Consider the following 15,666-nt stretch of genomic DNA (forward strand, 5'->3'; position numbering starts at 1 on the left):
CACTGTGATCCTTTACCTGGCTGTGTCCTTCTCTTACCTTAGTCGTTTTAAGTCAATGTGGAGGACGCGGGGGGTTTCTCTGCAGTCCTGCTCCTTGGCTCTGCCTCCCCGGGTCGCGCAGGGGGAAACTGCTGGAAGGGGAAAAGGCGATCGGACCTTTCCTAACCACGGTCTGCTCCCCCCGCTCCGGGGCCTGCCCTGAGGGTGCTGCCGGGCTGCAGGCCGCGGCCCCCCGCTGCCTCCCCGCCCCGGGCCCAGCCGACAGCTGCCTGCCTCCCTCCCTCCCTCCCTCCCTCCTTCCTTCCTCCGCCTCAGGGCCCGGCCCGCGCCTAGGGCGGGAAGGCGGCCCAGGCGCCCAGCCTACCCCGCGGGAGGCCCGACCGGGCGGGTGGGATCCCGGCTCGGCGGCACCGTGCCCGGGCGGACCGTGCATCAAACGGACCGTCCCCCGGCAGCGCCTTTCCGGTGCCGCGGCTCCATGGACGCCAACCTGCGGTTCTGGAGGACGGAGGGCCAGGTGAGGGGCTGCGGGGAGCCGGAGGCGCCGGGGCTGGGCGGGAGAGCGCGGACTGCCTCCGAAATAACGTCTCGTCTCTCTGAAACGTGTCTCCGTCAGTCTTTTTTCCAGAGGTTTCTTCTCTGGATGGACGTCTTGGATCCCCTGCTGCTCCTGAAATCCTCCGTGAGTACTGCGGCCGGGCCTGGTTTAATTCCAAGCCGTGACAGGAGGGACGGGTGTTTCGGGGCCCGGGCCGCAGGAGGGGACTCGTCCCCCGGCTCTTGGCGCCGGGATGTCGCCCCCGGGAGCCGGGGCTCTGCGGGACAGCGGCGCCCAGCAGCTCGGTGCTCCTTCGGTCCTGCTCCGAAACGTGTCTGGTCGGAGGAAAATGAGTGATCGACTTTATGAGCTTTGACTTTGCTAAGGTGTAAAATGATCTCGTTATGGGGCTTCTGAGAAGAAAAAAAATACATACGTATACATATATAAGAAATACAAACATACGTGCGTGCATTTCGATACACAGTTAAATAAACAAAATGATATTTCTGGACACTACCATTTCATCGGACCTCTTTAGACCATGCCTGCTGTGCCAACAGTTGAATTAGCCCAATTAAGAGTCAGGAAACCCCCCGAAGACGAGAGAGATGAAGCGAGTAGCTGGGTGTGCTGTTCTTAAATACACCTGCTGCTGGAGGAGTCATGGTGGGGAGCTGTCGCAGCTTTGGAGAAGACAGGTTTGCTGAACTGCATCACAGACACCCAAAATCTCTGCTGGCTAATCCACATACCCATCCTTGCGGTGCCGCTTAATCTGAAGGTCATGAAGCTCTTTCTGTGTAGCCACTTGGAGGAGAATCAGTCCTTCCCTGAGAGGGAACGCACCTGATTTGTAGGGCCTTTTTATACCAGAGAATGATTATTACAATTTTAACAATAATTATGAAAAGTATGACACTAAACACATTGTCAGCCATACAGTCTAGCTTCTAGATTGTCGTGACAGCAAACTTCCATCAAAGATGTGTTTTTCTGTTGATCCACTTCTGTATAGTTTTGTCAGGGGTGACAGAGGACAAAGCACAGCACGTTGTATGAGAGATGGCTGGCTGATCGATATGTTAAAGGAATTTTTGTTATCCTTTTTTTTTAGGGAAAGTTCCTTTACATGTACTAATACTGTAATTTAGTAAATGTATGTTATATATATGTAAATGCCAAGAAGAAATTTTATAGTATATTCAGGGATTTGGAGATCTGGGATTAGTTCACACCTCCTTGAATTAGAATACACTGTTGCAATTAGAGATGTGCTTGTTGAAGAAAAGTCAAATCATCTCATAAATTCTCCTAAAAGGGGCAGCTTTTCATGCAGACTGTGGGTAACTACATGAGGTTATAGCTTTGTTCTCTTCGTTTAAGTGTACCTGTTTTCTGTAATGAAAAGCTTAAGCCAAGTTAAAAGGAAAAGTGTACAATCCAAAACTTGATCATGTATTTGTGAACATGTATGAACATTTAGTGATGTTGTGACTTGATTCTAGTAATTGTAAAAGACTGGTTTGGAATTTCATTTTAAAATAGTCATCTGGGTGCCTGTGGGAATATCAGATGGTTGCTTTGGTGGCAAATCTTTGAATTTGCCAGCACACATGGATAACTTTTAAGTACAAGAATAACGCTCTTGATTTCAGTGAGGTTTTTCATATGCTTAAAGTTCAGGTGCATTTGTGTAATGAGTTGAAGGATTGATACTTAAAGGGACCAAGGGGGCCTGAATAATCTAAAAGTTTTTGTGACTGTGAATTAGTTGCGTGTCGAGGTGTGTTCTTGCTTTAACTCCTTTGGTGAAGGACAGGTGCATTAACCTGATATTCTAGGTTTGTATTTAATTTGTCTTATAACTGATATATTGCACTGTAGAATTGAAATCCGAGTTATTTTTTTCTGATTGGTTTGGTTTTTTTCTCAAATGTAGGATGAAATAAGAAGAGCCAGGTTATTATTAGAAAACAGCGGGAGGACACTAAGTGAGCCCATACAGAATGATCAGGTATTTTGGAGCACAGTTTTTGAAAACTAGAGGTGTCTTTTTTCATGGCTGAAATAGTTGATATTAGTATAAGATCTAGCAGACAGAATACTGAGGTTCAGCTACAAGGGATAACACAAGAAAAACTCATTACTACAGAGATTTTTCTAATCTATGTATCCGGTAGGAATTTTTTTGCATGACTACTGATGCTGAATTGCAGTATTAATATCCTGAAGAATGCTAGGTTGTGTTTCATATTGCTGAGTTTAAAAGATGCTCTCAGATCACTCTGGGAATCATAGCTTTAAGCCTGTCTACCCTCAGTTGGCATGATACAGGGAGGTGATAAATATGTAACATGCTTACTGAGCTCACTTTGAATCTTTGATGTTGCATCATCATATAGAGGACAAGTTGGTTTGGTTTCACATCTCATACAATAAGCAGTAGCAGTACTTGGGTGGGAAACCTACTCATGGAATTGCTGGAAAGTAGTGCTGAGCCCTTGCTTCCTTAGGAGGAGTCGTGATTCACTCTGGGCTTGACTCTTCCCATGTGGCGTTTAGTACCTTGTGTGTCAAAGTCTGAAAGGAGAAATAAAAAATTCTGTGATTCCAGAAAAGCTGAAGTCTTAATATAAGTGTTTAGGCTTTTAGCCATATTTAAGAATTGTTTTCTGGTTTAAAATACCTACTAGCTTAACTTTTAAAAATTCACTTTCTGTTTTGCCATAATGTGTACTTTGGTGCTGTTACACAGCACATGGAATGTAAGTAGGTTATATTCAACAAGGAGTATACATAGAGAGATTTTAGGGAAAAAATAATTAAAGGGGTGTATACATATATGGCATTCAGTATAAAAGTAAGTTATTGGGAAAAGAATATAATAAATTTAGAAAAAAGATTTTACCCAGTCTCTTCTGAAACTTGATTACTAACCTAACTTTCAAATTGTTTAGACAAAGCAAGCCTTCCTGCTAAGCCTGGTAAGTTTACAAAATATTTAGAAATCTTTTTTTTTCTTTTTTCTTTCTTATTCAAGTATGGCAAAGGTGGTCTAATTTGACTTTTGTCCTTTTTTTTTTTTTCTTTTAAGTCCAGTGTACATCCTGATACAGACAAGATAACTCCTGTTTTGTTTAGACCTCCAGGTAAGTTCCCTTAAGAGAAGTTTTGTGTATGTGACTGAAGCATCAAAGGGGAATAGCTCATAATAAATAGCCCCTGTGATACTATATAGATATTCTTCTCCATAGAGAAAAACAAGTAGACTCTTAGTTCTGATAGTTGCATTGTCATGTCTGTTGAAGATTTATTTATTCCTACAGTTGTTTTGAGGAATTTTTCCCACAGTTCATCTGCTCAGCTAGGTGGAAATAGTCTGACTGGTCTCTGGTTTTTTTGTCACTACAGAATGAGTTCCCAAACCCCTCCACACGTGAAACAGTCTACTATAAGCTAAGTTTTCACTTGATGGATGTGGCTACCGTCTGAATTTACTTGCTGTTGTAGCAGATAAAGTCTGCTTGGGGCGATGTTTAGGAAGCCAAGACAGCACAGGTCATTAATCAGATATAACCATGCTTAGGCTATTTACTGATTACCTCCTATAACCACTCACAGCTGTGGCAGCCTTTGTTGCCACCTGTCTCTTTTTTTTAATAGAGTGCGGAGAAGCAATTTCTGTTTAAAACTCAGTTACATAGTTTCTGAGTAGCCATGTTGAGTGGCGTTCACAAGGGTTTCTTTTGGCTATAAGCTGTGACCAGATGTTCTGGCTTCTTTAATGGGGAGTGAGAGACAAAGGTTAGAATTGAAGTCCATGGTGATGGTGGGGTTTTTGTGGGTTAATGTTTTACTTAGAGCTGAAACTAGAGGGGGGGAAGTTAGGGGAATTTTCTGCTCAAAATCTAGACTCAGCAGTTATTTTTTCTGAAATTAAGTTTTCTTTCTTTTTAGCCTTCCTGCCCATATCTCTTCCATTGGTGAGTAATCATGAAAGATGCTAGTGTACCACAGGGCTTACATTTTTCCAAAGCCAGGAGTTGGAGGGAAGGAACAGAAAGTTTTAGGCTTCTTAGTTGTATTTTCAGCACAAGTTTTTAAAAAGACATCTATTTTATGGGAACTGCTGAGGAATCAAGAAATGGAGCCCTTAAGGAATATCATTGGAAGTCCAAACCTGTTAGCTACCTTTCTTCAGCAGCATTCAAAGAGATAGTTTGTGTGTGAAGGTCAGCTTTCTGATGCAAGGTGAAATTTGCTAGGCTTTGAGAGCAAGGCTTGGTTTTGGTCTGTTTAACCTCAAAAAACCTGAAACTGTGGTAGGAAGGAGTTAGAGCCTTGTGTTCTGTGTTTCAGTCCCAGAATATTAATTTTTTCTTACGTAGATTGCGCATTTGCAAGTAAGAAATGGTGTTGTCAAGAAATTACAAAAGATTTAAAAATAAACTCTTGTTACAATGCTCAAAATTGCACTGTTTTGTTTCATAAAATTTGTAGCTGTAATTATATGCATGTTTGTTCATTCAGATGTGCTTGCCTTTGGTTTTGGCGTATGAGTATGCAAACTGAGATACGTCATTACAGAGAGACTACAGCATGAACTTACATGGCTCTGCTAGAATGTATAATGAAAGTCATGATGACTATTAAATTCATTAAGAACAGTAATAGAATTAACAGAAATATTTCTCTTTGGTATTTACAGCTTAATGCTCTTTCATAGATGTGGTTAGATGCAGCACTAGCATTAATAATAAAGGTAGTTGACCCGCTAATATTACATGAATTACATGATCCTCCTCTGAGGCTTTGGACATTCCCTGCTCTCCTCTTACTCAATATTTGCCTTATCTTGATTGACTCTCTTCTTTGAGAGTACTCCACACCTTGAGCTTGGTAGATCAGACGTCAAGAAAGGCTGTGGTTTGTTAAAACAGAACTTATTCACTGTCTGAATTTGAGAAGGAGTTGGAAAGTAACTCCTAAAATCTTTGATCTTAGATCAGTTAGATCTAGTATTTATTTCACCACTAGTCAAAACAATCTGACCCTTTCTCATTCACTTTAATTACATTTTTATTATCTTAGTTATTTTATTTGCATCTATTTAAGCTTCACAGGTACAAATGCATTTATTATTTTAGGTAAGAAAGCATCTTGCTCAAATATTCTTGCACACAGTGTTTTAATCACTGTGTCTCTGTGTTTTTATATTGGATAGAAAAAGTGAATATGTTAGATCTGTGGCAAGAAAGTGAGTTAACCTAGAATAAATGCAAATGGCTTTGGATGCTGTCTGGAGCCTTTGACACTGCTGCAAATAGTAACATAGCAGTTATCTTTGTGCTCTAGCCAAAACTTCCTCAATTTATCAAACTTACTTTTTTGGGGGGGTTTTCCTTGTAGGTTATTGTTTCATCACTTCAGCTGCAGGCAAAGCACAATTTTTTTTATCAGGTAATTGCCTCTTTGTTTCTAATTTACAAGTCTTCTAGTCTCAGTACCAAATTCATTTTTGCTTATAATCTCTCCTTTCTGCAGTTCGTGTTTCACACATACACCACAGGATTCACCCTATTAAATGGAAATGGTACCACAAAGGCTGAAGTATGTGTTGATTTTATTTTTTTTAAATCATCATAATTGTACAAGACCATTTTGAACATGAGTTACAAGTATTTTTCAAAAGGACTTAATGTACTATTTTCTTCTGTCCTCCTTAGGAGTACTCAGTTCAACAAAAGCAGATCTTCTACGGCTTGGGAGCCATTTCCTATGCAGCGTGTATTGGTGTATGTATTTGCTCAATGATTGCTTTCCTGATAAGCTCTACTGAGGAGTAGGTGCTGAGATAATCACACTGCCAGATATCCTTCAGGATTGTGCTTTACTGCCCTACTCTGATGTCTTTCCCCAGAACTGCTGAGAATAAGAATTTTCCCCATCATTTGTCAGCCAATACCTTGCTTGGCTTCCTCTGATGCTTCCTCTTCTGTCCTCTTCTTTGTTATTCTGCAAGATAAGAAAATGGATGGTGATAGGTTTACAAACACAGAATAACTCACTGGGTTGCTATAGTTGATTTTTTCATGTGGTACTGTGGAAGAGATCTGTCTAGCTCTAAAAAAGTGGTGAAATCTGCAGACATCTGTACTGGATAGAGTTAGCCCAGATCTCAGAAGCAGCGCAGCCATGAAGATACTGCACTGAATGCAGGCTAATTAGCCTTCCAGGAGGGCTAGGTAGCCGAGGGCTACCTAGCTAGCTCAGTGTCAGAATAGAAATTTGTGGTTTCCAGAGTTTGCTACATCAGAATGAGCTCTGGCATCCTTATGGCACTTACTGCAAGTGCATATGCCTCTATTATGCATTTGCTTACTCTTCACTCTAAACAGTGATTTTTATAAGCCTTCTGGCAGAAAATTATGGCTATTCAGGCTTTTGCTAAGTGCACTTTCACCTCTGTCCACTAGGCAAAACAGTTGGGCCAGCAGTGCTCAGGACTTCACAGGGATCTGAGGAGGCAGCTGTGCCCATGGGTGAATGTGGGAGTTCTTCTCCTTTGTCCTCCAAGGGAGATCCTGAGCGCTAGCTGGTGTCCTGGCCATTTATTCCTAAATGAAACTTCCTGCAAATGTGTTATGGGAATATAGAAACTGCAGCGAAACGGGAACAAATGCACAAGTGCACCAGGTGTCCTGTTTGGGGGAGAGAGTAGTATGTGTTACAAGGCAGTTGGACAGATGTCCAAGGAATGTTAGTCAGAAGTAATTGTTTTCCTTTTTCTGTCTTTGTATTCTTGCTGCTATTGTCCTATACATAATAACATTTAATTTTTTTATCATAGTATTTTGTATTCTTATCTAAAAGAGTGATTACAAATACCTTCAGTAACTAGAGAACATAGGTATTTTGTTGGAATGTTAAACCAAGGCATTTGTTTATTTTTATAGATGTTAATGATGTACTAAGTCACAGATTTATTTTCTTAAACTATTGCACATACTGGAATACTGCACTTTTTTTAATGGAAGGTGCCTGTTCCCTCCCAATACCTTAGGCTCTTCCTTTTGTCTTCATGAATCGATACACATTAAAGAGTCCATTGACGCAACTAGTCGTCAAAAAACTTCTACCTGCTCCTCTTCTTGGTGAGTATAAAGAAACTGTACATCATGCAGCTGATCTGAGGCCCATTTGCTGCCCCCATCTGACTGTAGAATTCTCTTGCCTTTGCACAGATGTGGTCTGACTGTTTTCTAGCTGCCCTCTCTGACTGCCTTTGCTGGGTACTGTCCTTTCTGTGTGAGAGTTAACGCTCACTGACAGTGTAGCTTACCTCTATTTGATGCTTGCTGATTTTTAGTTTTAGAGCTGCAGAGCACTCTTCTGACCTTTGTATGCATGACATGCTACTATTTCTCCAAAGATATCCAGGGATGCAGTCGGCATTTTTCTTTGGCTTGTGCAATACACCCGAAACTGTCAGGACGGATCAGAAGGGTGGTAGGACTGGAACTGACGTGACCTGGTGTGGCACATACATGACACCAGAGTGCGACATAGCTCTGCGTGTGCACTGACATAGTTCCTCACTCGGGTTGGGGCTGCTGCTGGCTACGTAACTGCTGACAGTGTAGAAAGTGAGGGTTGTTATGAGTATTATTATCCTTGCAAGGTAGTGGGACTTGGTTCATTACTGGAGTGGCTCTACTGACATGGTAAAGTTGCACCAGGACAAGTTTAACTATTTGATGTCATTCACTATTTTTCTAATGCCACTAAAGAAATTTTCGGCCCTTCCTAGGGGGAAACTGGTAAAATTAAAACATATGTCATCTCCTCTCTTCCAAGTTCTGTGGATCTTTCCAAGGATCTGCATTAGACCTTTCTGACTTGTTTCCCTTGGAGCAGGTGTTAAAATGTGCTTCCATTTTCTTAAAGGTATAGAGAAACCTGAGGGTAATTGATTAATCCAGCATGAAAAGTGTCCTCTGTTACACTGGTGTCTTTATTGAACAGCCCTGCCAAAAACTAATAAAAAGAGAAATCTACTATTTCAAGCAAGGTCAGTTTGCCAGACTATGCACTGTTATGCCTAGACCTTGGCCTAGAAAAGAGAAAACCAGCTAGATTACTAACTGCCATTTGATACGGTCTTTTTAAGTGCCAGTGCTTGTGTTTTCAGAGACTGGCTGTGGGATGGGTGTTTCCAGGTACCTCGTAAAGCTGGGGCTGGAGGAGACCGAAACATTCTCACCTAGGATGCAGCGGAAGCACTGCCACTTGTGACAGACACCCGGCTGGGCAGACAAGGGCCATAATGGAACATACTAGAGCCAGTGTTCACCTAGCACCCTCCCTTTCAAATCAGGGATGCAGCCTTTACTTAAAGTCTGTTCCCTTCAGCATCTTTTGTGCTGGATTTTGCGCTGACCAGTACAAAACCTATCCATAACACAAATCTCTCCCCTTTCTCTTAAGAACAAAGTACTTTTGGTTTGAGCTGGATGGCAGTGATCGAAAGCTCTGAGTCCATACTGATAAAGCACCTTTTAGGATTGGGGCCTTAAAATCCTGCTCAAGCTTCTGATACAAAAATTAAGATCCCAAGTAGATTGTTATGGGGCAGTCTCTTCTTAAGCTGCCAGCTTATTCAGTTGTGAACTGTTGAACTGGAAACGTAAAATGCACATAATTCTGAATATTACTATTGAGATAGCCCTTTGGGATCTTTTAAAGCAAAATCCTCTTTAATTCTGCAGGCTTGATGAGTGCATTTACTGTGGTGGTGGTGAGAAGCCCAGAATTTGAGAATGGGATTGAAGTGATGGACAGGAATGGCAAGGTTGTAGGAGTGTCACAGAAGGCTGGTGAGAAGGTAGGCAAGGGGGTGGAGACCTCTCTTGATTTGGCTTTCGTTCCCTGCTAAGAGCTGAATGTGATGCTGAGAGTAGACAGAGTTGGATATATTGAAATGAGGAATCCCAGCTCAGGTGCTGAATCTTTGGGTAGGTCTCTGCAACCAGGTTCCACAACCCTTGTATCTTCAAGGGTTGGCAGTCTCCCCAGACCAATATACTGAGTGCCAGAGTTGAGCCACAGAGACATTAGCACAGGCATTTCTGCATTCCCTGGACATCTCGGAAGGAGACCGGACTCTTGGACCTTCTGATGGGACACCTCAGAGGAAAGCCCTGTATTGTATATATCACATTCACCGTCTGTAGTGGGAATATTACTTAAAGGCTGTGCCTCCCAAAGGGTAATGCCCTAATCTACAGTGTGCAGCTACATTTTATGCTTGGGCTCCAGCTCCTGACCAAGCTGACTCTGTATTTGCTCCTTGCCTTGCTCATCAACATCCACTGTAGAGCCTGGCACAGGAACTAGAGCAAGGAATTATATTTTATGTGCTATCAGTGACTCTCCCTTTCTGTGCTGCTGTCCAGATAGGAAGAAACAGGTAGATGAGCATAAAGATTTGTGGACAGCTGGAGAGGGAATTTCAAATTTGACACAGGATAGTTAGGATGCCCAGAAGTTATAACCATTTGGAAGAAGTTCAGCACAACTTAAAAAAGCAAGTCTAAGCAAAATTATTATTGTGCAGGAAAACTTGATGTGGCATCAATAGTATCACCTCCCTTTGAAGGAATTTCTTAGTCACAAGTGGAATATTTGCCACTTGTAGAAGTCAGGTTTCCATTTAGGAAATAATTCCTCTAACAAATGTTTTTATCCCTCATTTACTGTTGCTTGAAACTCCAGAGTATTAGCCAAAAAAGTGCTCACGGAAGCATGAGGTATTTGAAGCTGCACAGAGCACTGCTTTAATAACATTTATTTTTGTCTCTCCCTGGAGGCCGTTAAAGAAACAGCATTATCGAGAGCAGTTTTGTTTGGGACAACATTCTTCCTGCCATCTGTGCTTATGCACTTTGTGGAAAGGTAGGAGGTACTGCAGGGGGGCTGGGGGTGCCTGGTCAGTGTGTACTCTGGGTTTTAGTCTGGCTGTTCCCACTTGCCAATTTTTTCCTGGGTTTGCAGTATTACTTGCCTTGGTAGAAGTGATTATCTGGGAAGTTTCTGTTCAGCTGCTGTGATTCATTTAGATAAATAACTGAATCTGATTATGTCTGCATCCATGCTTTGAGGGGTTTGCAGGAGGCTGTGTAAAACTATGAGGGTTTCCTCTTTGCTCCGATGCAGGAAACATGTTTGTGCTCTCCTGACAGGCTGTTTTATCTGTGTCATGTAAATACTACAGGTAGGGATCATCTATGTCATGTAATTTGGTATTGCCTAAATCAATTCCCTATCCCCTTTTTTAGCTTAAGAGACCTCTGTTACCAGAAGACATAAATACAGATGTAAGATAAAATTTTAAATATATATTAAGTAATAAAGTTTTGCACAAGGCAAAGTAGGACTGCCAAGAGGAACTGAAGCTGAAAGGAAAAAGGGTAATGCAAGAAAAATCTTAAGTCAAAGAACCAAGATGCTTTAAAGCACTAATTCACCTTCTCTTCTTTGGTCACTTTCATCTTGCTGCTTTCCTTAATCTTGTATTGACAATCTGGCCCTGGAAAATGCTGCAGCTAAATACAAAACAAAGGGAAAGAACAGGAGGTTAGGAGAAAAAATATAGGAAATAAAGTAAGGAAACATCTTTAGGATTCATAAGCCTATATTACTAATTTCAGTGCAATTTCAACCACTAAAACGGTAGCTAGTACTCTTTGTCTCACTGTCAGATTATTTTTTGAGCCCAAACCGACTGACTGACTTTTTCGTTGTCTTGGACAGAGCAAAATTTGCAAAAACTCCACGTGCTTTGGCTTCAGTGAGAATGCTTATGATTACATCCGTACTCGCAGGGATGCTACCAGTTTCACTTAGTATGTTCCCACAGTGTGGGGAGGTAAGTCCTTTCATAGGAATTGATTTAGGATTATCGTTACATTAAATAGTTATTCTAGAACTATGGCCACATAGAAAAAAATCAACAGGATTAATGTGACTGTGCATCTAAAATGGGGCAGTGGAGAGGCTGCTTGTGAAGGCCCATGTACTAGGCAGAGGCTTACAGATCTTTCTAGGTCTATGTTGCATTGTGTGTTATTTATATGTACACTTTTCAATGTAGATTTATCACATTTTCACAACAGTCTGAAGCAAGCAAGGTCAGGAGAGCTGTCTTAAAGATTAAAACCAAGGCCCTTCCAGCACTGTTTTCAGTCCTGCTGGAGAAAGGAAGGATGTAGATAAGAATTTTTTTTCTTTCATGCAAAGTCAGCACGAGCTCATCGGAGAGGTAAACCAGCTCATATGCAACATCTCTTCACCCTGCCTTACTGTGAAGTGTGATCTGTTCCATGGGAAAGCATGCCTTCCTGGCAGGGCTTAAATGGAGGATGTAGCCCTTGAACCTTAGGAGAAGGCCAAGTGAGAGAGGAACCTGGGGTTCCTTTTTACTGTATTTCCTCTCCCTTATCAGCACCATGTGAATATTCTCAGAAAATCACAGACTGGGCTCTTGCAATTTTCAGTGGTTTCTATTATTTGCCTAAACTTTTTGGCATTGTAATCTCTTTTTTGTTGTTGTTTTTAATTTCTTAATTTCTTATGGCAACAAGGGTAAACTGAACATAAATGAGGGGACTTGTGAGAAATTATGTACTGAGAGTGTGGCTGTTGGTTCCCTTTGAGCTTCCTAATTGCTTAGCTCACAGCAGAAGTTCTCCTGGGTGAGTCACCCAAATATATTTACAGTTGGACTCGATGATCTTAAAGGTCTTTTCCAGCCTAAAATTCTATGATTCTACAGTGAATGGAGAGAACGTCACTAATTCTCTCTTTAGATCTCAGGAGTACCTCTAATTTTAAGTAAAACAAATTTCTTCCTTTATGTGTGTGCATGTAGAAAATGTCAGAGAAGCAAAATAAAGCCCCAAAAGCAAAAAAATCCCACAAGCCCCCAAATAGACCCCCAAATCCCATACAGTCTTGCTTCTGTATATAGTATTTCAATTTGTGCAAAGTTCAGTGCAGTAAAGATGACTTAACATATAGTTACCAGGATATGCTGGTGTTGATTCCCTTTTTCTATACATTGCAGATAAAGCGAGCAGACCTCGAACCGGAAATTGTATCTTCTACAGAAGAAACGGAGTTATTCTACAATAGGGGAATTTAGAGATTGGTTTTAGTATATAAATGTGTGCTCTGATTGAAGTAAATTCTGAACGCATCAACAAATTCAACTGGCATATGTGACCAATCATGAATTTATGGTAGCGTATGTACTGGATTTGGTGTGTGGTCTATAAAGAAGCAGACTTTGCAAAATGATTTTGCAAGCCCCAGCCCACAGGCAGGTATGTACACGTAACTTAATGCTGTAAATGATACTGTACCAGAAAGCACTATAACACAGCATTTGTCACAGACTGTGTTCTGTATGCTTCCTCTGTGATTGATTTCTTAATTAAAAGACTACTGAATACAAAAGCTTGTTCTGCTGCTGCTGTTGCTGTGGCTTTTGACATACTGCTTTCCAGGAACACAGCTGGTAAAGGCATTAACATTGTTAGTCCTTTGGGTGAAGTCAAGCTGGTTCCTTTCAGAACTTTGTATGTCTGGTTGTTTTTAGTAACACTCATTTCAAGGATGAGACATGAGCGAGGTAGCCATTAAAATGATATGAGACAATGCAGCTCGGATGGCAATATAATATTCGTGAAATTTAGTTAAGAAATGGTCAGGAAATGGGTGTCAAACTTTGCTACAAAGTGACTCCTGGCTTTCTTGACATCCTTGAAGGAGTTGTGAGGCCTGATGTTCCTGGAGCTTTAGAACTTGGTTTTTACACTGAAGCCACCAGGAAGTCCTGTGGCTTTCTGACCTTGTGGTGGACAATGAGGAATCCCCACTTTTGCAGGTTGATGGTGTTTATCCAAAGAAAAAAAGCTGTCTTTTGAGATGTGGCATAAGGCTTAGCCTGCTGATCAGCGCAGTGATAAATTTTGCTGATTGTACGAAATTATTCAGGGGACCAGGGCTGTCTGAAGAGTTCCAGAAAGAGCTTACAACACTGGATGTAAAAACAGGTGAATTAAATACATAAGTGAAAAGTAATGAGCTTGGCAGAGGGGATGATCCAGCTTCACGGCTGGGCTATGAGCTGGCTGTCAACACTAGGAGTGGAATTAGGGGTAGTGGCAGATGGCTCAACATGTAGTTGAACTTTGAGGTTCTTACCAAAGGGCATTATGGATACTAAGAACTCACATGAATTTAAGAGAATGGGCATTTCCATCAAAGGTAATCCATTGAAGGGTACCAAATTCATGGAAACTACACCAGTAAAAAAAAGTTCAAAAGCTCTATACTGCTGGAGCGTGGAATGGATAGATAGCTTATTTGCCTGCTGTCACTCTCGTGTCTGCATTTTGGTGGCCACTGGGATATGACGTCTGGCCAAATAGATCTTTGGTGTGGCCCAGTACAGCTGCTTTCATGCAGTTGGCTGATGTGCCACAAAATGCAGACCAGACCTTCTCCTGGGGGAACAAGATAGGAAGAAGCTCTAGAACTGTGATAGGAGATGCTGTGGTTGTCATAACCATAGGCAGGGGTCATAGGAGACACGGCTCTAACATCACTGAAGATGTTACATGAGGTGCTGCTAAGGCTGTGTGTCACAAGGATAAGTATGCACTAAATAATGTAATTATCACTTTCACAGAAATAATTTTACAAGTACAGCTTCCAAAGTCTGCCATAATTTAACTTCCTTAACGCACAATACCCAGGTCACCACTCTCCTATGGCTGGAGGATTAGATTTCTTTTCAGGGTGTAGGGAAGCAGTGGTGTCCCAATCCACTCCATCCCTACAGGAAGACGGCAATATAGAGTAATGTAAGGAAAAATAGCAGGAAAACAGTTCCTGCTGCGCTTTTGGCACTGAACAAAAGCAGGAAGTAGGGGGTTGAGTTTAGTTTCTTGTGCAAGTTCTGCCTTTTTTAACAACTTACAGCACGGAAGGGGCAGGGAAGGAAAGAGGACAGGGGAGTAGTAGCCCGTCCTAAGGACCTGTAACTTGAGGGGAGCATGCTGTGAAGCTGCTCCAGGAAGACAGTATGGATACGGTCTGTACATGGCCAAACCTCAGAGTGGCACAGAATTTGTACTACTCCACTGGAGGGCTGTAGTGAATTTTTAAAGGTAAAGGATCACTTACACCTACTGAACTCAACAGGGAGCATTTAGCTGTGCCTTTGTGGGTCATGTTCTTAGGTGCATAGTAACATCCCATGAGGGTCAACAACATAAAAGCAGTTGTACGGTGTCAGACCAAAGGTCTGCCTGGCCAAATGTCAGCGCCAATGGCAGCCAAAAGGAGACACAAGAAGGAAAGATCCCATCAGGCTCAGCTCTCCTGAGCTGGGGGGGACACTAGGGAGAAGGAGGCTTGCCCTGCTCTTTTTCCTTAGCTACCACAGGGGTGGGTGGAAGGGGCTTAAAGCCTCAGCCTGCCTCTCTCAATGAAGTCTTTATCTCCTTCTGAATCTTCAGCAATGATGGCACAGCTAACATTCTACAGTTAAATTCTCTAACCCTGTTTCTCTAGTAATCCTATTTCAGTAACATACCCAAGGCAAACTCAGATGGGGTCTAATTTCATTTTCAGTAAACATGAATTGGCACCACAACAGAGAACCACTGCATGCCCCCCGCTCCTTTTTCCAATTTAAGAATGGCTAAAGTAAATACTAGTTATGTGAACCACAGTGGAAACAAGGCACAAAACCCCCCACCCAGCAGTAGAGCAAAGCCAACAAATTGAAGATAACACGTTCGTGAACTTTGAATTGTCATGGTAACTAGACAAGCTATAAATTCTTGTGGCACCACACTTGGATGTTTTAAGCAAATTGATGTCATTACAACTCTGTGAGTAAGGCTTATGGAATAGGTCTGGTAATAGTGTCTGTTATTACAGCTGCCCATTATCAAACTCTACCAGCTTATTTGTTGAAATTTGCCATATTAAACACAGCCCCCTCCGGGTTATTAAATACCTCTTTCCTTTCCCCCATTCTCAGAAATGTTTCT

The 15,666-nt window shown here is 41.9% G+C and overlaps 1 protein-coding gene and 1 long non-coding RNA gene across 2 annotated transcripts; one reads left to right on the forward strand and one right to left on the reverse strand.

Moving 5' to 3' along the window:
• Window positions 1-301: 301 nt before the first annotated feature.
• Window positions 302-13,057, forward strand: SFXN4 (sideroflexin 4). Its single transcript, XM_075757798.1, has 14 exons — window positions 302-517; window positions 617-682; window positions 2,481-2,555; window positions 3,499-3,525; window positions 3,636-3,690; window positions 4,499-4,524; window positions 5,951-6,001; window positions 6,086-6,151; window positions 6,268-6,336; window positions 7,605-7,695; window positions 9,310-9,425; window positions 10,410-10,495; window positions 11,354-11,468; window positions 12,666-13,057. Exons 1-14 carry the CDS (start codon window positions 479-481, stop codon window positions 12,741-12,743), a joined length of 960 nt encoding a protein of 319 aa, XP_075613913.1. The 5' UTR covers window positions 302-478; the 3' UTR covers window positions 12,744-13,057.
• LOC142602552 (uncharacterized) lies at window positions 6,268-12,745 on the reverse strand. Its single transcript, XR_012836296.1, has 3 exons — window positions 12,624-12,745; window positions 11,068-11,145; window positions 6,268-6,556 (listed from the first exon to the last, which is right to left on the reverse strand). It is a non-coding gene; the product is annotated as an uncharacterized LOC142602552 (long non-coding RNA).
• Window positions 13,058-15,666: the final 2,609 nt, after the last annotated feature.

This window comes from Balearica regulorum, chromosome 7, assembly GCF_011004875.1.
Source record: "Balearica regulorum gibbericeps isolate bBalReg1 chromosome 7, bBalReg1.pri, whole genome shotgun sequence".
Classification (NCBI taxonomy): Eukaryota; Metazoa; Chordata; class Aves; order Gruiformes; family Gruidae; genus Balearica; species Balearica regulorum.